The sequence below is a fragment of the Crotalus tigris genome, unplaced genomic scaffold (assembly GCF_016545835.1).
Source record: "Crotalus tigris isolate CLP2741 ecotype Arizona unplaced genomic scaffold, ASM1654583v1 scf7180000024308.805542, whole genome shotgun sequence".
In the NCBI taxonomy this organism is placed as follows: domain Eukaryota; kingdom Metazoa; phylum Chordata; class Lepidosauria; order Squamata; family Viperidae; genus Crotalus; species Crotalus tigris.
The window spans coordinates 293,476-315,316 of record NW_024100480.1 but is presented as its reverse complement, the minus strand read 5'-3'; the positions used below and the strand labels follow the sequence as shown (position 1 = coordinate 315,316).

The 21,841-nt window shown below is 46.4% G+C and overlaps 1 protein-coding gene across 4 annotated transcripts in view; it reads left to right on the top strand.

The window, feature by feature from the left end:
• Positions 1-21,841, top strand: part of EXOC4 (exocyst complex component 4) — a 281,528-nt gene that overhangs the window by 164,978 nt on the left and 94,709 nt on the right. For all 4 annotated transcript variants that reach the window (XM_039324739.1, XM_039324738.1, XM_039324737.1 and 1 more), the window contains one exon: positions 652-748. In XM_039324739.1, coding sequence (XP_039180673.1) covers positions 652-748 — 97 coding nt within the window. The remainder of the gene's footprint in view (positions 1-651; positions 749-21,841) is intronic.

Genomic DNA, 21,841 nt, shown 5'->3' with positions numbered 1-21,841 from the left:
CGCCACTCCCTTCCAGTACTGATGATGTTACCTTGTTGGGTCATGAAATGTCTACAAGAAAACAACCAAGCTCAGAGAGTACCAAGGACCCCACAGTCGTCGTCGTCGTCGTCGTCCTCCTCCTCCTCCTCCTCCTCCTCCAAATATCTTCAATTTTCTTAGAATATTTAAAAGTTGGCCATCCACAGCTTAGTTGCGTTGCTTCAAATTGTGTTTGATTGTCAAAATTTACCCCCCCCCCCGGTAAATTGGAGATGGGAAGATAGGCTGATCTCACCACGTAGTAGACTTTTCTAAAAACCACTCATATGTCCCCCAAATTCCATGAAGATCTACCTGGGCAACACAACTCCCACCTGTCCTTCTACTGGCTAAAATTCACTAGGACCCAAATGAAAGTAGGTTAAGCCAAGTTTACTTGTGTGAGATTGTCCTGGGTTTTTTTTTTTTTTTTTGCCTTGGAGAAGAATCCTAAGTAAGCTTGTAATCTGGCCAGGTTACAGGGGGATTTGTAGACTTGGCAATACACCAGATTAACCCATTTATTTATGCATATCCCGCAAAGGAGCTTTTTTAAAAAAAAAAAACAAACGAAATCTGAAATTGCCTGCAAATCAGCCGTTTCTAATGTATTTTTTTCATCCTTTTAAGGAGACCCTGACGACAATTTAATCGAAGGTGGTAGGACAAAGTTTGTCTGCAAACCAGGAGCTCGGAACATCACGGTCATCTTCCATCCGCTTCTGAGGTACCCACTCGGCTTCCTTTCTCCCATAGAGAGAGACAGACAATGTAGGCGTGTATGTATAGACAGACAGACAGGTAATGGATGGATGGATGGATAGATAAATAGAAAGATAGATAGATAAATAGATAGAGAGAGATAGAGAGATAAATATAGACAGACAGGTAATGGATGGATAGATAGATAGATAGATAGATAGATAGATAGATAGATAGATAGATATAGATAGACAGACACAGACAATGATAGATAGAGATAGATAGATAGATAGATAGTGTGTGTGAGAGAGAGAAAGAGAGATAGATATAGAGATAGAGAGAGAGTGAGAGAGATATATATAGATAGAAAGATAGATATAGATAGATAAATAGATAGATAGATAGATAGAGATAGGTAGATAGATAAAGATAGATAGAGATGGTTAGATAGATAGACAGACACAGAGAGAAAGAAAGATGAAGAGAAATAGAGATAGATAGTAAGAGGATAGATAGATAGATATAGATTAGATAGATAGATAGTGTGAGAAATAGAGATAGTGTGATATATATATATATATATATATATATATAGAGAGAGAGAGAGAGAGAGAGAGAGAGAGAGAAAGATGAGAGATAGAGATAGATAGTAAGAGAGGATAGATGGTTAGAGAGGATAGATAGATAGATATAGATTAGATAGATAGAGAGATAGAGAGATGATAGATAAATAGATAGATAGATAGATAGATAGATAGATAGATAGATAGAGATATAGATAGATATAAATATAGATATAAAATACGCCATTATAATATAAATGTATAAATATAACATTTTTTTCTGGGCTTGTCTGGATGTTCCTTTTCTTTTTGGTGTATCTATGGGCTGTGTATTGCAAAACCATGTAGTTTGACGTTGTATCCTTCAGTATCTCAAACCCTTTTGTTCCATTCAAAAGTGAGACAATATCAAGTGGTTAGCCCTCGTGGTTGCCTACACGGGCTTCAGGATATGGGGACATTTGCAGAAAAGTCAGAAGGCAAGAGGTTCCCTAGTTTCTTTTATGCCTTCTTCAGTAGCCATTTGCCCAGATTTGAATGTTTTGCTTTAGCTTACAGCACTTAATTTCATATTGTCGGTGTGTGTGTGTGTGTGTGTGCGTGAGTGTGTTTGTGCTTCAGAAGGTGTGTCTTTCTCTTTTATCAATTTATTTTGACGATGGTCATGATGACCATCGAAGAACATCTGCCTATCCCAGGTCCTTGCGAAAGACTTGATAGTTGTATAAAAATGCCAGTTCAGTGCTCCATCCGTGGAGGTTTTCAAGAAAACATTGGACAGCCATTTGTCTGAAATAATCACTTAAATGTGAGCCAGCCGTGTGCTGAAGCTGCCAAAAAAGCCAACACAGTACTAGGCTGCATTAACAGAGGGATAGAATCAAGATCATGTGAAGTATTAATACCACTCTTCAATGCCTTGGTAAGGCCACACTTGGAAATTTGCATCCAGTTTTGGTCACCAGGATGTAAAAAAGATGCTGAGACTCTAGAAAGAGTGCAGAGAAGAGCAACAAAGATGATCAGGGGACTGGAGGCTAAAACATATAAGGAACGGTTGCTAGAATTGGGTATGTCTAGTTCGGGGGTAGGCAACCTTGGCTCTTTTATGACTCATGGACTTCAACTCCCAGAATTCCTGAACCAGCCATGCTGAGGAGAAAGGGAGAGGTTTCCAATCTGAGCCATGCTGGCTCAAGAATTCTGGGAGTTGAAGTCCACGAGTCATAAAAGAGCCAAGGTTGCCTACCCCTGGTCTAGTTTAACGAAGAGAAGGACGAGGGGGGACAGGATAGCAGTGTTCCAATATCTCAGGGGTTGCCCTATAAAAGAGGGAGTCAAGATCTTCTCCAAAGCGCCGGAAGGCAGGACAAGAAGCAACAGATGGAAACTAGTCAAGGAGAGAAGCAACCTGGAACTAAGGAGAAACTTCCTGACAGTTAGAAAATTAACCAGTGGAACAACCTGCCTCCAGAAGCGGTGAATGCTCCAACACTGGAAGTTTTTAAGAAGAGACTGGACAGCCTTTTGTCCGAAGTGGTGTAGGGTTTCCTGTCTGAGCAAGGGGTTGGACTCAATGACCTCCAAGGTCCCTTCCAACTTTATTATTAGTATTATAGGGCAGTGGTGGTGAACCTATGGTACGCGTGCCAGAGGCGGCACTCAGAGTCCTCTCCGTGGGCGGGCACGCCTTTCCCCGGAGATGGCAACCGTCTCTCTTCAGCCAGCTGTCCGCTAACTCACCGAGGTCCCACGTGGCCAGATGCACCCCAGCATGGCTGGTTTCCCTCCCGCCCGTCCCATCCCTCCTGGCCTTGCATGCTCTCCTTTTCCCGGGCACAACCCATTGCATCGCCTCCTCAGCTGTCAGCCGGCTATCCGTCCAACTCAGAGGCGGCTTCTCTGAACTGCTGGCGACGGGCTGTAGAGCCCCAGAGTGCGCCGGTCGAGGGGCCGGCAGGCTGTGGCTGCTGACGGACACTGTCGGCCCCCATGCGCTCGCTGGGCTCTGTGTGTGGGGGCCGATGGTGTCGGGCAGCAGCCGTCCTGGCCCCTGCCTCGCCTTGCCCTGCGACAATGGCACCCGTGCCATGCCTTGCCTTGCCTCACCCCGCAGGACGAGCCTCCTGCCCGCTGCCCCACCTGCCAGAGACCCCCTGGATCTCCCCCAACCCTGTCCGGCCCCCACAAGAGCAACATCGAGGTGACCACGCCCACCTTGGCCACACCCACCTATTCTGCTATGACCACCACAGCCACGCCCACCCAGCGGGCCACGCCCACTTGGCACCCGGCGATAAATAAGTGGGTTTTGGGTGGCAGTTTGGGCACTCGGTCTCTAAAAGGTTCGCCATCTCTGGTATAGGGTTTCCTGCTTGAGCAGGGGGCTGGACTAGAAGACCTCCAAGGTCCCCTTGCAATTCTGTTACTGGGCTCATCTATCCTCACGTCTCTTTCCTTCGAACTCGATTGCAAAAGCCGTCCCTTCCTTCCTTTCGGTTGCATTCTTGCTGCTTCGGGTTGCCTTTCTCAGCCCCCTTTGGCTGCAAACAATAGCAATTTATTATTGATCAGGAGTGGAGAAAAAGTTTGGTGGTGGCTGGTAGCAAATGGTTTATCATTTGCTGCCAGTTATGATTAATAAGCAGCCCAGCCGGAACGCCGCAGCTCCGGCTGCAAGCTAAGCCGATTTCCTGATAAACAGGTTTGGGCTTTACAAGCCCGCAAATGAAGCCTCTTCTGTCTTCCCGAGCAGAATGTCAATGATTAAAAGACATTGGGAATTCTTAGCTGGAAACCCATCAGGGGCTGCTAGGCCTCGCAAATTCCTTAGCTGAGGGAGATGGGAGATGGGGAACTTAATAGAGCACCGTTTGGGTTTAATCTGGAGAGACTCGAACACTGGGCGCTACCTAACAAAATGAAATTCAGTGGTGAAAAAAGGAAGGTTCTACATTTAGGCAAGAAAAACCAAATGTACAGGTATAGTATAGGGGGTACCTTGCTCAATAGTAGCAACTGTGAGAGGGATCTCGGAGTCCTAGTGGACAATCCCTTTGATATGAGCCAGCCGTGTGCTGCAGTTGCCAAAAAAGCCAACACAGTGCTAGGCTGCATTAACAGAGGGATAGAATCAAGATCAGGTGAAGTGTTAATACCACTTTACAAGGCCTTGGTAAGATTGCCTACCCCTGGTTTAGGAGACTCACCGCTTAGAACAGGAGGACTTAGGACAGGGGTAGGCAACCTGGGCTCTTTTATGACTGGTGGACTTCAACTCCCAGAATTCCTGAGCCAGCCATGCTGAGGGGAAAGGGAGAGGTTTCCAAGCTGAACCAGGCTGGCTCAGGAATTCTGGGAGTCGAAGTCCACGAGTCCTAAAAGAGCCAAGGTTGCCTACCCCTGTCCTCTGTTCTAAGCGGTGAGCCTCCTAGACAAAGGGTAGGCAACCTTGGCTCTTTTATGACTCGTGGACTTCAACTCCCAGAATCCCTTCTAGCACTGATAATGTTACCTAGTTTGGTCGTGAAACGTCTGCAAGAAAACCACCAAGCTCAGAGAGCACCAGGGACCCCACAATCCTTCCTCCTCCTCCTCCTCCTCCTCCTCCTCCTCTTCCTCCTCCTCCTCCTCCTCCTCCTCTCTGCAAACCCCACTCCCTTCTAGCACTGATGGTGTTCCCTACATGGGTCATGAAACGTCTGCAAGAAAACCACCAAGCTCAGAGAGCATCAAGAACCCCACAGTCTTCTTCCTCCTCCTCCTCCTCCTCCTCCTCCTCCTCCTCTTCCTCCTCCTCTTTTTCCTCCTCTCCACAAACCCCACTCCCTTCTAACACTGATGATGTTCCCTAGTTTGGCCATGAAACATCTACAAGAAAAGAACCAAGTTCAGAGACCACCAAGGACCCCACAGTCATACTCCTCCTCCTCTTCCTCCTCCTCCCCCCCATTTCCTCACCTTTAAAAAGGAAAAAAAAACCTTATTGATTTGGGGACCCGTGGCGAAAAGAAAAACCGAATGACAAGCCATCAAGTTTGGATTCTTCCCGTCAGCGACGGTCTCTCCGCTAACGGCGTCGTTGTCTACAAAAACTCTCTCCGTCTTTCGAGTGCATTTCATAAAGTTGTCAGCCGCCCTGTTGTGACAGGGAAGGCCATCCTCCTTGGAAAGTGGAAGGGGGGGGGAGAGAGAAAAAAAGATCTCTTTCTCCAAAGTGACCGTTTTGCTGCGCCGTGTGGTTCTGCCTGTTCATCTCCGGCGTTCCTGTCAGCTTGTCACAGGCGATCAGATCTTATCTCTGCAGCTGACATTCAAAAAGCACACAAGGCATAATGAAAAGTCCCGGGTGCTTTTTTTATTTTATTTTCTTTTTCCCTCCTCTTTCTTCTTTTTTCTTTTTTTTTCTTTCTTTTTTTGCTACTTTCTTTTCCCACTTTCCCCACCGATGCGACTCGAATAGCAATTTCTACAAAATGCTTGACGGCCAGGCGTGGGGAAATAATGCACATCCTAAAAATAGTTAGGGCACTCTCTCTCGGTGTGGCGCAACGGGCTTGTCACGCCGGGCGGGAAAGATGGCATTTGCTACATCTTCACCGGCTTTTTTTTTTTTTTCACTTTTTTTTTTTTCTTTTTTGCGGCAAAACCCAGGAGAAGAAAAATGATGTTTGTGACGGGAGCCGTCCTTTCCGGCTGCTTTTATAAAGTAGAAGGAGAAAGGATTTGTGGATGGAAAGTCACTGGGTCTGTGTGAGCTGGGCTGAGAGGGGTTGGACTAGAATGTGGAGAAAAGCAAAGTCTTACATTTAGGCGGGAAAAACCAAAGGCACAAATACCTAGAACTAAAGAGAAACTTCCTGGCAGTGAGAACAATTAACCAGTGGAACAACCTGCCTCCAGAAGCTGTGAGTGCTCCAACACTGGAAGTTTTCAAGAAGAGACAGCCCTTTGTCTGAAATGGTGTAGGGTTTCCTGCCTGAGCAGGGGGTTGGACTAGATGACCTCCAAGGTCCCTTCCAACTTTATTATTATTATTATTATCAATCATCGCACAGTCAGCCAGATGTTCAGACTGGATTTGGCATTTTGTCTACCTATCGAGTCCTTACCCAGGACCTGGGATTATTATTATTATTATTATTATTATTATTATTATTATTATTATTATTATTATTCTATCAATCTAATATCTATCTAATATCTACCTATCTATCTCTATCGCATATGTCTATATCCATCCATCCATCTCTATTGTCTGACTGTCTGTCTGTCTGTCTATCTATCTCTATTGTATATGTCCATCTATCCATTATCTATCTATCTATCTATCTATCTATCTATCTATCTATCTATCTATCTATCTATCTATCTATCTATCTATCTAATCTACCTACCTACCTACCTATTATTATTATTATTATTATTATTATTATTATTATATTGGGCGAGACCTGGCTCAAAAACAGTAACTGTGAGAGGGACCTTGGAGTCCTAGTGGACGATCGCTTGACTATGAACCAGCCGTGTACAGCAGCAGCCAAAAAAAACCCAATACAATCCTGGGCTGCAAAAACAGAGGCATAGAATCAAGATCACGCAAAGTATTAATACCGCTTTTATAAGCCCTTAGTAAGGCCACGCCTGGAATACTGCAGCCAATTTTGGTCACCATATTACAAAAAAAATGTTGAGAGTCTGGAAAAAAAATTCAGAGAAGAGGAACTAAGATGATGAAAGTCCTGGAGACTAAAACATACGAAGAACGGCTGCGGGAGTTGGGTTTGGCTAGTCTAAAGAAAAGAAGAAATAGGGGAGACACGATAGCAGTGTTCCAGTATCTGAGGGGCTGCCACAAGGCAGAGCGGGTCAAGTTATTCTCCAAAGCACCAGAGGGCAGGACGAGAAACAATGGTTGGAAACTGACCAAAGAGAGAAGCAACCTGGAATGAAGGAGAAACTTCCCGACAGTGAGGACAATTAACCAGTGGAACAGCTTGCCACCAGAAATCGTGGGAGCTCCATCACTGGAGATTTTAAAGAGGAGACTGTCTGAGATGGTATAGGTCAGTGGTTCTCAACCTTTTTAATGCCGCGACCCCAACCGGTCGTAAGTCGAGGACTACCCAACCGGTCGTAAGTTGAAGACTACCCAACCGGTCGTAAGTCGAGGACTTTCTCTGCCTGGGAGCGCCGCGCATGCGTAGTGCCGCTCCCTGTGCCGGCTGAGGCGTAGCTGGCAAGGGGCAGCGATGGCGCAGGGTGACCACTGGCTGGGCCACCAGCTGGCCCAGCCCAAGGAAGGTAAGGCACCCGCCGGGCCCCACGGCCAGCAACCCTCCCTACGCCCGCGGGCCTCCCACCTCCCACCCCCGGCCCTCTTTTCCTTACATTTTTAGTAGTTGCTCAGCAGGGAGGGATGGAAACTTCCAGCAGAGCAGAGACAGCCTGGACAATTCCTATTGGCTTTTGAAAGCCAATAGAATTAGACTCTATTCAAGAGAGTCTATTCTATTGGCTTTCAAAAGCCAATAGAATAAAAGGGAGGAGCACAGCTAAGGAAAAGGGGGGGGGAAATGGCGGACTGCGTTGTTTGGCGACCCCGTGAAATGGTCGTTCGACCCCAAATGGGGTCCCGACCCACAGGTTGAGAACTGCTGGTATAGGTTCTCCTGCTTGAGGAGGGGGCTGGACTAGAAGACCTCCAAGGTCTCTTCCAGCTCTATTCTGTTCTATTCTGTTCTATTGGGCTTTGCTTGTTTGTGTGAACCAGTTGCTGGTTGGGGACCCCTGGACTAGAACAGAGGTCTCCAATCCTTCTAGGTTGGCAGCCCGGAGGGAAAGGAAGGGGTCGGCATGGGACCGCATATTCGCGCGTGACACCAACGGGGGTGGCATTAGCACGCGCGACACAAACAGGGGCGGCAGTAGCGCCCGCACGACACAAACAGGGGCAACGTTAGCGGCCACACAACGCAAACGGGCGGCGCTGGCGCCCGTGCAACGCAAACTAGGGCAGTGTGCGCGCGCACACCGGCCAGCCATTCCCACGGCCCGGTGGCCAGGTTGGGGACCCGTGGACTAGATGACCTCTTAAGGTCCCTTCCAACTCGGTCATGCTGTGATTCCATATGAGAGAAGGAATGAATTGGAGAACTGAAGGAATGGAAGAAAGGAACCGGTTGTCGCTTTTCTCGTTTCGTGCTGCTGGTCGGGACGAGGACGCCAGGTGTTCTCCATCGGTGCACACGTAATGCAATTAAACCCAACTTCCGCACAGGCCGTGTGCGCATAGGAGCCTCAACCCTTTCAGCAGACCAGCAAAACATTGCTTTGACATTCCGGAATGTTCCCCTCCTGCCAAAACCATGTGGCTCTTCAACATAGTCCTCCTGCATATGCTTTGTGAAACATCTTTGTGAGCAGGCAGTCGGCTAACAGATGTCTGCCATCCTGGGGCCGGCCGAGGAAAGGCAACAAAACAGTGGTTCTCAACCTTTTTAATGCCGCGACCCCCAACCGGTCGTAAGTCGAGGACTACTCAATTGGTGCAGCACCGTTTGGAGAATGGGACTTTTGGCAGGCTCAGCAGGGCAGAGACAGCCTGGACAATTCCTATCGGCTTTGGATAGCCAATAGAATTAGACTCTATTCAAGAGAGTCTATTCTATTGGCTTTCAAAAGCCAATAGAATAAAAGGGAGTAGCACAGCTAAGGAAAAGGGGGAAAAAAGATGGCGGACTGCGTTGTTTGGCGACCCCCGTGAAATGGTCGTTCGACCCCAAATGGGTCCCGACCCACAGGTTGAGAACCACTGCAATAAAATAACCAGGGACGGAAAACAACCGTGTTTTTCAGACGGCAGAAATGCCGGGAGTCATAATCCTTTGCGTTTGGGACAACCGAGGCAGCTGGAAATCGGTCCGCATCGGCCGTGGTTCATCAGCATCAAATGGCCATGAAGAACAGATGTGATTCCAGGGTGGGGAGGGAAAGGGGAAGGTCTGGTTGACTTCAATCCACCAGAATAGAGTCGGAAGGGACCTTGGAAGTCATCTAGTCCAACCCCAGTGCTCAAGCTGAAGACCCTACACCATTTCAGACAAATGGTTGTCCCGTCTCTTTTTAAATTCCTCCAGTGATGAAGCACACACAGCTTCTGGGGGCAAACTATTCCACTGGTTAATTGTCTTCACTGTTAGGAAGTTTCTCTTAATTCTAGGTTGCTTCTGTCCTTGATTAGGACCTTAGAGGTCTTCCAGTCCAACCCCCTGCTCAGGCAGGAAACCCTCTACCATTCCAGGCAAATGGCTGTCCAGTCTCTTCTTAAAATCCTCCAGTATTGGAGCATTCACGGCTTCTGGAGGCAGGTTGTTCCACTGGTTAATTGTTCTCACTGTCAGGAAGTTTCTCCTTAGTTCTAGGTTGCTCTCTCCTTGTTGAGTTTCCATCCCTTGTTTCTAGTCCTTCCTTCAGGTGCTTTGGAGAAGAGCTTGACTGCCTCTTCTTTGGGGCAGCCCCTGAGATACTGGAAGACTGCTATCATGTCCCCCTCGTCCTTCTCTTCATTAAACTAGACCAGAGTAGGCAACCTTGGTTCTTTTATGACTGATGGACTTCAACTCCCAGAATTCCTGAGCCAACATGGCTCAGCATGGAAACCTCTCCCTTTCCCCTCAGCATGGCTGGCTCAGGAATTCTGGGAGTTGAAGTCCACGAGTCATAAAAGAGGCAAGGTTGCCTACCTCTGGCCTAGGCCTAGGCCGCTTTATGACTCGTGGACTTCAACTCCCAGAATTCCTGAGCCAGCATGGCTCAGCTTGGAAACCTCTCCCTTTCCCCTCAGTATGGCTGGCTCAGGAATTCTGGGAGTTGAAATCCACCAGTCATAAAAGAGCCAGGGTTGCCCACCCCTGGTCTAGGAGTCTCACCGCTTAGAACAGGAGGACCTAGGCCAGGGATAGGCAACCTTGGCTCTTTTAGGACTCGTGGACTTCAACTCCCAGAATTCCTGAGCCATTCTGGGAGTTGGTCCACCAGTCTTAAAAGTGGCCAAGTTTGAAGACCCCTGCCCTAGCCCCTTTTAGCAGACTGTGATATCCTGCAAATGATCAATGCTCTTTACATGGGGCTACCTTTGAAGGTATACAGATAGTCTTCGGCTTAAAACAGCTTGCTTAGTGACCGTTCCGAGTTACAACGGCACTGAAAAAAGCAACCTACGGCCGTTTTTCACACTTACGACCGTTGCAGCCTCACCATGGTCATGTGATCAAATTTCGCCCGCTTGGCAACTGGCTCCTATTTATGACGGGTTGCAACGTCCCGGGGTTACGGGATCCCCTTTTGCGAACCTTCCGACAATCTGGGGAAGCCAGATTTGTTTAACAACCGTGTCACTAAGTGAACAACGGCTTGCGATGTTGCCCCAGTGGAGGGGAAAAAATGGAGTTTTCCTTTCCTAGAAAATTCCTCCCTCCTTCCCCCCCCCCCCCAAATGCTGTAATACCGACAATCCACACCGTGTTTGCTTTTAAAGATCACGGACAAGCTTCATTTCTCTTTTTGTGAATACGATGCTAAAAGTCCTTCAGCGATCAAAAACGACCTATCACGAATTCTGCTCTGGCGTTCGTGTTTGTTTTTGACATTTTTGGGACGGTGAAACGGCTCGACTCCTGCCTTCCACGGTAAATGGTGTGTGTACATTTGTGTATGTCAGAGGGAGCTTTTCGGCACGTCGAAAGTCTCTTTGGCCAGCTACATCCTTTTGAAGGAGTCGTTACCCCGTGGAGCAAGAGAACCGAGTGCTTGGGGGGGGGGGTGTTTGAGGATCCTCTGCCTGGATTTTGAAGGACCTTGAGGGACACCTCTACATCTTGTCGATATATTGCGGCGTATTGTGAGCTTCCTTATTGATGATGCAAATTGGATGAGTTCATTTGGCATCTTTTCAGCGGAAAACCCGTTAGCTAGACAGATTATGCACTGTTACATCTGGGCTCAGCCCATACGTGCGTGTCCTCAGCTTCTCTTGAGGTTCATTTTGTGTACTTCATGACACCAATTTTCTCTTTCGTATGGTGTGTAGACATTGTTTATATCTATGTGCCTGTCGATGGGTCGTTTGTCTGGGTTTACAGGTTCCAGGTAGTCCCTCGTGTTTTGGGACTTGGCTTGGTCTAGGATGCTCGCAGTTTCCCAGTTGAAACTGTGATTAAGTCTGTCTGTGTGTTGGGCAATTACAATTTTCATCTTGTCTCCTGCGTGCTAGTTGGGATAAATAGGTAGGTAGGTAGGTACGTAGGTGGACAGACAGATGGAGATAGATATACGATAGAGATGGATAGATAGATAGATAGATAGATAGATAGATAGATAGATAGATAGATAGACATAGACTGACGAGAGAGAGAGAGAGAGAGAGAGAGAGAGAGAGATACGATAGAGATGGATGGATATAGATAGACTGACATATGAGATAAAGATAGGTAGGTGGACAGACAGACGGACGTAGATAGATATACGATAGAGATGGATGGATGGATAAATAGATAGATAGATAGACGGACAAATACGATAGAGATGGATGGATGGATAGATGGATAGATGGATAGATGGATGGATGGATGGATGGATGGATGGATGGATGGACAGATGGATGAACGGACAGATGGACGGAGATAGATATATGATAGAGATGGATGGATGGATGGATAGATAGATAGATAGATAGATAGATAGACAGACATATACAATAGAGATAGATAGATGATATAAATAGACTGACATATGTGATGGAGATAGGTAGGTAGATGGACAGACAGACGGATGGAGATAGATATACAATAGAGATGGATAGATAGATAGATAGATAGATAGACAGACAGACAGACAGACAGACAGACAGACACGATAGAGATAGATAGATAAATATAGGTAGATAGAGAGAGAGAGAGATAAAGAGAGAGAGAGAGAGAGAGAGGATGACAGTTTTTTCTTTAAAAATATAAAATTTTGCTAAGTGATTGTGAAACCCATCATGACGGAGGCCACCTAGACGACTGGTGACAGCGTGGCGGGTTTGCTAGTGTGACATTGCGAAAGCTTTTATGAGAGCTGACAATTGTGCCGCACTTACATTCCTAGAGGGGACAGCTGAGGGGAATCCTTCAGGTGAAGCTGCTGATTTCCTCCGTCAGCCAGTCCCCCTCTCCTTCCTCTCTGGCTGATGGGGGAGTCCAGGAAAGCGGGGGGGGGGGGCAGTAATGCCACGTGTGTTGCCCCAAAAGGTCTGCCTCGCGCCCGTCAACGTCAGGTAAGGGGCCTCGTCTCATCAATCAAGTCTGGATTTTGCAAGGAGGTTTTGCTGGTTCTATAAATCAAGGCCACCTGTCCCCAGCGGGCCTGGTCTCCAGACCCAAACCCAACTTGGCACAAGGCTCAATGATACACACATTTTCACACATCTGGTAAAGAGGTGCCGACAAGTAAACGGGGATTTTTGGCTCTTCGCTGGTAGCCTCCGAGATCAAGGATTTTGTGACACGCTGCGCTCTCTGTTGAGGCAACAATTCTTGCTTCGCTCTCCTAGCCAAAAGGGCTTTTCAAATCAATCTCGTTGCGGTTGCTGGTTTTTTTTTTTTTTTTTAAGAGCAGGCACTGTGAAAATTGCCCCTCCCGATTGGAAATTCCAGCCGCTTTTATTGCGCAGCAAAGTCACTTGACAAGGAGCGAAAGGATCTTTTGGCCTGTGGGGCAGTCGGAAGTTAGAGAAGCATTTACAGGTCTTTCCCTTCTGATTCAACTTTTTTGCCTGGCGGGATACAAGCCCAAACTTCAGACACTTTTATGTATAATTTTATTGTTGTTGTTGATTTAAAAAAAAGAAATATAAAAACCAAGAACACTCCCATCAAGAGGGACAAGACAAGCCACTTGTATATAAGCTAGATTAGAAGACCCCTTCCAATTTTGTTGTTCAGTTATAAACTGAGAGCAATCCCCACTCCCTTCTTGCACTGATGATGTTACCTAGCTGGGTCATGAAACGTCTGAAAGAAAGCAACCAATCAGAGAGCACCAAGGACTCCACAGTCGTCGTCCTCCTCCTCCTCCTCCTCCTCCTCCTCCTCCTCCTCCTCCAACCTCACTCCCTTCTAGCACTGATGATGTTACCTAGCTGGGTAATGAAACGTCTGAAAAAAAGCAACCAATCAGAGAGCACGAAGGACTCCACAGTTCTCCTCCTCCAACCTCACTCCCTTCTAGCACTGATGATGTTACCTAGCTGGGTAATGAAACGTCTTGAAAAAAAGCAACCAATCAGAGAGCACGAAGGACTCCACAGTTCTCCTCCTCCAACCTCACTCCCTTCTAGCACTGATGATGTTACCTAGCTGGGTCATGAAATGTCTGAAAGAAAGCAACCAATCAGAGAGCAACAAGGATTCCACAGTTCTCCTCCTCCTCCTCCTCCTCCTCCTCCTCCTCCTCCTCCTCCTCCTCCTCCTCCTCCTCCTCCTCCAACCTCACTCCTTTCTAGCACTGATGATGTTACCTAGCTGGGTCATGAAATGTCTGAAAGAAAGCAACCAATCAGAGAGCACCAAGGATTCCACAGTCGTCGTCCTCCTCCTCCTCCTCCTCCTCCTCTTCCTCCAACCCCACTCCCTTCTAGCACTGATGGTGTTACCTAGTTGGGTCATGAAACGTCTTCAAGAAAGTTCAGAAAGCACCGAGGACCCCACAGTTCAACCCTGAGCTACAAAGCTACACATTTTCTCTTCTATGAGTATTACCAAATTCTCCTAACTTATTTCATTCAATTAGCTAATGCGCCGGGATGTGGATAACTTACATAACATACACAGATTTCCCCTGGATTTAAAAAACACAGAGGTAGGTTTTGTAGCACGCAAGAGCACAGATGAAGCGTTTGTCTAGATCTCATTAAAGCAGCTGCCTCCTTCCCCAAAATTGCATTAGATGGAAACAGTGGCCAAGAAAGGCACACATTTCGCCTTGCTCAATCCCAGGAAAGCATCTATCCTCCCACACTGCAAAGCATCTTCCTACCTTTGAATTGAAAGCATCTGCTTCCCTGTTAACGTCCCTCTTAACGTCTTAATGTCCACTGAGGTCCACCTGCCATTTTGTCTTTCCATACCATAACGGGTCTAAAAATCAGGGATGTCTAGTTTGAATGAAAAGGGCTGGCATGACAGCAGCCTTCCAATCTCTCAGGGGCTGCCCCAAAGAAGAGGGAGTCAAGCTATTCTCCAAAGCGCCTGAAGGCAGGATAAGAAGCAACGGATCATGGAAACTCATCCAGGAGAGAAGCAACCTGGAACTAAGGAGAAACTTCCTGACAGTCGGAACAATTAACCAGTGGAACAGAGGTTGTGGCTGCTCCAACACTGGAGGTTTTTAAGAAGAAATTGGACACCCATTTGCCTGAAATGGAATAGGGTCTCCTGCTTGAGCGGGGGCTGGACTAGAAGACCTCTCAAGGTCCCTTCCAACTCTGTTAATTTTGTTATTCTGCTGTGGGTCTCCATCCGTGGAGGCTTTCAATAAGTAACTGGAGAGTCATTTGTCTGGAGTGGTATAGGGCAGGGGTCTTCAAACTTGGCCCTTTTATGACTCGTGGACTTCAACTCCCAGAATTCCTCAGTCAGCCTCCATTTTGTGTGTTAGATTTAAGACAGGGGTCTTCCAACCTGGCCCTTTGATGACTTGTGAACTTCAACCCCCAGAATTCCTCAGCCAGCATGCCTGGTTGAGGAATTCTGGGAGTTGAAGTCCACAAGTCATCAAAGGGCCGAGTTTGAAGACCCCTGGCTTATATGGTCCATGCTGGCTGAGGAATTCTGGGAGTTGAAGTCCACAAGTCCTACAAGGGCCAATTTTGAAGGCCCCTGCTCTAGGGGTTTCTTGCCTGAGCAGGGGGCTGGACTAGATGACCTCCAAGATCCCTTCCAACTTTGTCGTTCTGTTATTCGGTAACGTCAGATGACATAAAGAAAGTTTGTCCGCGGCACAAATTCTCATTCCATAAGAGGCTATTGAAGAAAATATCGAAAACTTTAATGGATTGATGCTCTCTGCAGTCTAAAAAGCATCAGAGAATAACCACTTCATTACCTCTAAGAGCTTTTCTAAGAAGTCGCACATAAAATGCCATTTAAAAACACACACACACACACACACACAGAGAGAGAGAGAGAGAGAGAGAAAAAAAACCATAAAAGCAATGCTTTTGACGTGCCTCTGGGCCACTATTTGCAGAAAGTCCTGTTCTAAGCGGTGAGCCTCTTAGGCCAGGGGTAGGCAACCTTGGCTCTTTTATGAGGTGTGAACTTCAACTCCCAGAATTCCTGAGCCAGCCTGGCTAAGCATGGTAACCTCTCCCTTTCCCCTCAGCATGGCTGGCTCAGGAATGCTGGGAGTTGAAGTCTACCAGTCATCAAGGGAGCCATAGTTCCCTCATGCTGGCTCAGGAATTCTGGGAGTTGACGTCCACGAGTCATCAAAGAGCCAAGGTTGCCTACCCCTGTCCTAAGTCCTTCTGTTCTAAGCGGTGAGCCTCCTAGACCAGGGGTAGGCTACCTTGGCTCTTTTATGACTGGTGGACTTCAACTCCCAGAATTCCTCAGCCAGCCAGGCTCAGCTTGGAAACCTCTCCCTTTCCCCTCAGCATGGCTGGCTCAGGAATTCTGGGAGTTGAAGTCCATGAGTCATGAAGGGGCCATAGTTCCCCCATGCTGGCTCAGGAATTCTGGGAGTTGAAGTCCACGCGTCATAAAAGAGCCAAGGTTGCCTACCCCTGGCCAAGCCGATCTGTTTCCTTATTAGGTCCTTGATGAACCCGGGACCGGATCACAACAGACCAAGCTGTGATGCACACGTGGTACGTTTCTTCAAAGCTGCAACCCGTAGGGGCGTTTGTACAGCGGTGTTGCTTTTTGAAGACAGTCTCAAGAGTGGCACAAAAGTGTCTCCGGCTGAAGCAGGCATGACCTGAGGAGAGAGCCGTGCCAGCTTCACCCCAGGACGTCGGTGATGCTTCGCCTGGCGCATCCCAACAGCTCAGGGGCAGTGAAACTGTCAGAAGAGTTCAGCCTGATGTTCTGAGATGTTTCAGGAGAGGCATCCTGATGAAGCCCTTCCAGCTCTATTCTGATTGATCGATTGAAACTCCCATTGCTGGTGCCCGGAAGGAACCAGGGCCTGGCATTGAAGCAAACCACAGCTGCCTGTCTTCGGCTTTGCAGTTCTGAACGTGCCAAACGGGGGCAAAAATATTTGGATCCCAAGACACAGGAACTTTGGAGATGGCTTCTCTAAATGGAATGGATGCTGTATTGGGAGAGAGATGATGATGATGATGATGATGATGATTATCGATCATCGCACAATCAGCCAGATGTTCAGACTGGATTTGGCATTTTTGTCTACCTATCGAATCCTTTCCAAGGACCTGGGATAGGCAGGTGTGGATGTAATAGTAGTAAAGTTGGAAGGGACCTTGGAGGTCATCTAGTCCAACCCCCTGCTCAGGCAGGAAACCCTACACTATTTCAGACAAATAGCTGTCCAGTCTCTTCTTAAAAACTTCCAGTGATGGAGCACCCATGGTTTTTGAAGGCAAGCTGTTCCACTGATTAATTGTTCTCACTGTCAGGAAGTTTCTCCTTAGTTCTAGGTTGCTTCTCTCCTTGATTAGTTTCCACCCGTTGCTTCTTTGTTTGATAGTATTACAGATCTCGTTGCAGGATGGAAGCGGTTCCTAGTAAGGCCGCCTTTTGCAATTGACTAATAGCGAATTTGTCAATGCCAATGGTGTTCAAGCGGTGCTCCAGTTGTTTTGGGATTGCACCCAAGGAGCCTATGACTATTGGTACTACCCTTGCTTGCTTTTGCCACAGTCTTTCTATTTCTATTTGTAGGTCTTTGTATTTTGTTATCTTCTCCAGTTCTTTCTCTTCTATTCTGCTGTCTCCAGGCACTGCCACGTCCACTATCCAGGCTGCTGCTGCTGCTGCTGCTATTATTATTATTATTATTATTATTATTATTATTATTATTATTATTATTATTATTATTATTACTATTATTGCTGGCTAGGGGATTCTAGCCAGCAATAATAGCCCACAAGTTGTGGATTTTAGTCCACAAGTCCTAAAGTTGCCAAGGTCGGACACCCCTGGATTAGACTCTGCTTCAAAACCCATTATTCTGGATATTGCTTTCTTATCTTTTTAATCTTTCTGGATTACACGGTGTGACACCTTCCTACCTTCTCCAGTCCCATGGCATCAGGATCAAAAACTTCAGGGGCCCCTCCTCAAAGACCCCCACAACACTCTTCTCTCTTCCATCCCCGTTATCCTGTTTTGTTTTTCTGTCTGTCGCTTGGTATTCTTACCAACGATTCTTCTGCACGAAGATAAACTTCAGCGCAGGAGCAGGAATCCGAGCAGACAAATAACTGAATTTCTCTTTGGCCTTAAACTTTGTGGTGGGGGAGGAAAGGGGGTCCTTTTCCCTTCCCATGGGGACCCCCTTCCCCAACCATAAACCAAGTTGTCGGAAGCTATTGGTAATCACAATAATGTAACACAGGTTGGCAAGCCTGTCCCCTTGGGCCAATATTTGCCATTGTAGAAGGAAGACAGGAAGATTGTGAACATCCATGGTTAGAGGCCCTGTCGCTTGAGTAGCCTGATGGACTGGTCTTTGATCTATGGGGACATCATGTTGAGTTGTCGCCAAGCCTTTGAGAGTAGCAGCGTCCGCCAAGCTGAGCGTGGATCTGTGATGACCAAAGAGCATGTTTTGAGTGCAGCCCTGCCGGCCGTCTTTGATGGAGAGGCGAGCTTTCTCCACCAGCTTAAGGCTACTGCCTAGGCCAGCTGTGGTTTCCGCTGGAAGGACTGTCAACATTGTGCTTTGTTGGGGGCTTTTCTAGAAACTTCAGTTCAAATTGCTCTTCCAGCTAAATGTCATGGTTCCGACAGATGAAACTCTTCAACAGAACTTCGAGGCATTGTTTACCTTAAAGAATCTTCCTTCTGAGTAGCATAACATCCTCACAGCATAATCAAAGCAAAATATTGAATTCCCCTCCCCTGGGCACATAGTATCAAAGCACAATTCCCTCCTCCAATTAACAGTCATAAATCACATTCCCCAATTAGCTTGAAACTTGGGCTTCCTCTCCAGTTCTCCAGCCCGCCAATTCCTTATCAGCTCTGGTTACAATAACCTTGTTTCTCAGGCTAGGTCTAGTGTTGTTATGTCTAGCTGGACTCTTGTTCACATCCCCCCCTCCCAGCATCATCTAACCCTAAGAGCAAAAGGTAAAAGATGGCTACATTTCCATCTGTTGTCCATGCAAAAACATCCGACGTGAGCAGCTAAATGTATCTTGTGGACAATAAAGCCCCAACGTGACAACTTTCCTTTCACAAAGACTGTTGACACCCTTGTCCATCTTCTCTTCTCTACATATACATATTGTCCCAGTTGATCAGCGTTTTATCAGTTTTTATAATGAATATACCTGGGACTCGAATTTTTGGAATGTGTGTGTGTGTGTGTGTGTGTGTGTGTGTGTGTGAGAGAGAGAGAGAGAGAGAGAGAGAGAGAGAGAGAGAGAGAGAGAGAGAGTGTCATGAAACCCATTGACTGATTTTAAGCCCTGATGATGTCGGCAGTTAGCCGATGAAAGCTTGGCATTAGAATAAATATTTCTAGTTTTATATTTTTCCTGGTGTTCGTGTTTGCTTACTCTTATAATGTGTGTGTGTGTTTGTGTGTGTGTGTGTGTGTGTGTACATATATGTATATATATATATGTGTACTTAAATTCCTTGGTGCTCTCTGAGCTTGTTTTTTTTTCCTGCAGACATTTCATGATTCTACTAGGTAACATCATCAATGCTAGAAGAGAGTGGGGTTTGTGGAGGAGGAGGAGGAGGAGGAGGAGGAGGAGGAGAGGAGGAGGAGGAGGAGGATCACTGTGGTGCTCTCTGAGCTTGGTGATTTTCTGATAGACATTTCATGACCCAACTAGGTAACATCATCAGTGCCAGAAGGGTGTAGGATTTGTGGAGAGAAGGAGGAGGAGGAGAGCAAGGACTCCAGAGTCGTTGTCCTCCTCTCCTCCTCCTCCTCCTCCTCCTCCTCCTCCTCCTCCTCCTCCTCCTCCTCCTCCTCCGTGCATCAGCACATCAGTAACATTATCTCTGACCTAGCATTGGAGGTTTTGTTCATCCAGTAGTAAACATCTGTCTTTCTTGATCTCAAGACTCTCCGTTTCCTTTCATTTCCGGAGAAGTAAAGAGGAGATGCAGCACTAATTTTGTTCGCCATCGATGCCTCGACAAGCCCTGACATTAGTCACGGTGATGTTTTTTTCCCTGCGTTGCCCTTGCGGTGTCCCTAACACAAAAGAGAAAATGTGATTTTTTTTTCCTCAGTAAAGGTCAATATGGTGTCGTGCCCCCACATCAAATTGCTTCTCTCTGTCTGGACAATTAAGTAACACCTTCTTAGCAGTGAAAAGCTGGAACTGACAAAAGGATGAACTTGGCTGTAATTGACCTGTTGCTTGTATGTTTGTACTGGTGTTGACCAGTGGCTGCTGTTAATCAATAGCAATAGCACTTAGACTTATATCCCGTCCCACAGTGCTTTACAGCCCTCTCTAAGTGGTTTACAGAGTCAGCCTGTTCCCCCCCCCCCAACAATCTGGGTCCTCATTTTACCGACCTCGGAAGGATGGAAGGCTGAGTCAACCCTGAGCCAGTCAAGATCAAACTGCTAGTGATGGGCAGAATTAGCCTGCAATAATATATTCTAACTACTGCGCCAACATGGCCCTCCCTCCCTCCCTCCCTCCCTCCCTCCCTCCCTTTCTTTCTTTCTTTCTTTCTTTCTTTCTTTCTTTCTTTCTTTCTTCCTTCCTTCCTTCCTTCCTTTCTTTCTTTCTTCCTTCCTTCCTTCCTTCCTTCCTTCCTTCCTTCCTTCCTTCCTTCCTCCTTTCCTCCCTTCCTTCCTCCCTCTCTCTCTTTCTTTCTTTCTTTCTTTCTTCTTTCCTTCCTCCCTCCCTCCCTCTCTTCCTTCCTCCCTTCCTTCCCTCCCTCCCTCTTTTCTTTCCTTCTTTCTTTCCTTCCTTCCTAGTTTTAGTTTAAGAGCAGAAATAGAAAAAAAAAATATGATGAGCTCACTGTGTTGAATTAGAAGAAATTGGCTTGAAGTGTTAATTGCATGCGAAGGTGAATTAGAAATGAGGTGGAAGAAATTGGGAGACAGTTCCCCCCCCCCATGGTTAAATTCAATTTCTAAAATAATAAGATGTCAAAAAGGTGTTGAAAAGAATTTGTCCTAGGTTATCCTGTAAATATAATACAGTTGACTAGATTGTGGGAATGGAATGGAATGGAATAGAATAGAATAGAATAGAATAGAATAGAATAGAATAGAATAGAATAGAATAGAATAGAATAGAATAGAATAGAATAGAATAGAAAATATGGAATGGAACGGAACGGAACAGAACAGAACAGAACAGAATAGAATAGTATAGAATAGAAAATATGGAATGGAACGGAACGGAACAGAACAGAACAGAACAGAATAGAATAGTATAGAATAGAAAATATGGAATGGAATAGAATAGAATAGAATAGAATAGAATAGAATAGAATAGAAAATATGGAACGGAACGGAACAGAACAGAACAGAATAGAATATTATAGAATAGAAAATATGGAATAGAATAGAATAGAATAGAATAGAATAGAATAGAATAGAATAGAATAGAATAGAATAGAATAGAATAGAATAGAAACTGGAAGGGACCTTGGAGGTCTTCTAGTCCAGCCCCCTGCTCAAGCAAGAGAACCTATACCGTCTCAGACAGGTGACCGTCCAGCCTCTTCTTAAAAATCTCCAGTGATGGAGCACCCACGATTTCTGGTGGCAAGCTGTTCCACTGGTTGATTGTCTTCGGAAGTTGTTTATAATCCCCCTTCATATAGATAACTAGATGTGATTAGATCAGGGAGGAAAGGAAAGGTGGGATTCTCACAGATCGATTCTACATTAGATTCCCTTCTGCAAGGCACAAACTTGCATTTTTCAATAATATATTTCTGGCTATCGAGCGCTTTGGGGATAACTGAAGATAAATCTACCCCTAATTGCCTGCACCCAGGGTTTTTTTTTGGGGGGGGGGGGATGCTTCGCTAATCCTGCGGTGACTTTTTTGTACTTGTTGAACAAAGGTTGATGTCCGTCTGAATGTGGGCGCCATTTCACAGCATTATTCCCCTGTCCTCTGAACGTGCTCGAGATGAATGCTCGTTCAATACGCTTCTCTAACCTAGAAAAAGCCGCTTCTGTCCTATTGATTTTATTTAGGTCTGCTCTCCAAATAAATAAATCCCGCTAATGAAGAAAAATCATTTTTCCAATGCTCCTCTTTGGGTCTCCCCTTTTCTTGAGTCAGGGAGAGAAAACGTCTCTGAGGTTTTCGGTTGTGTGCG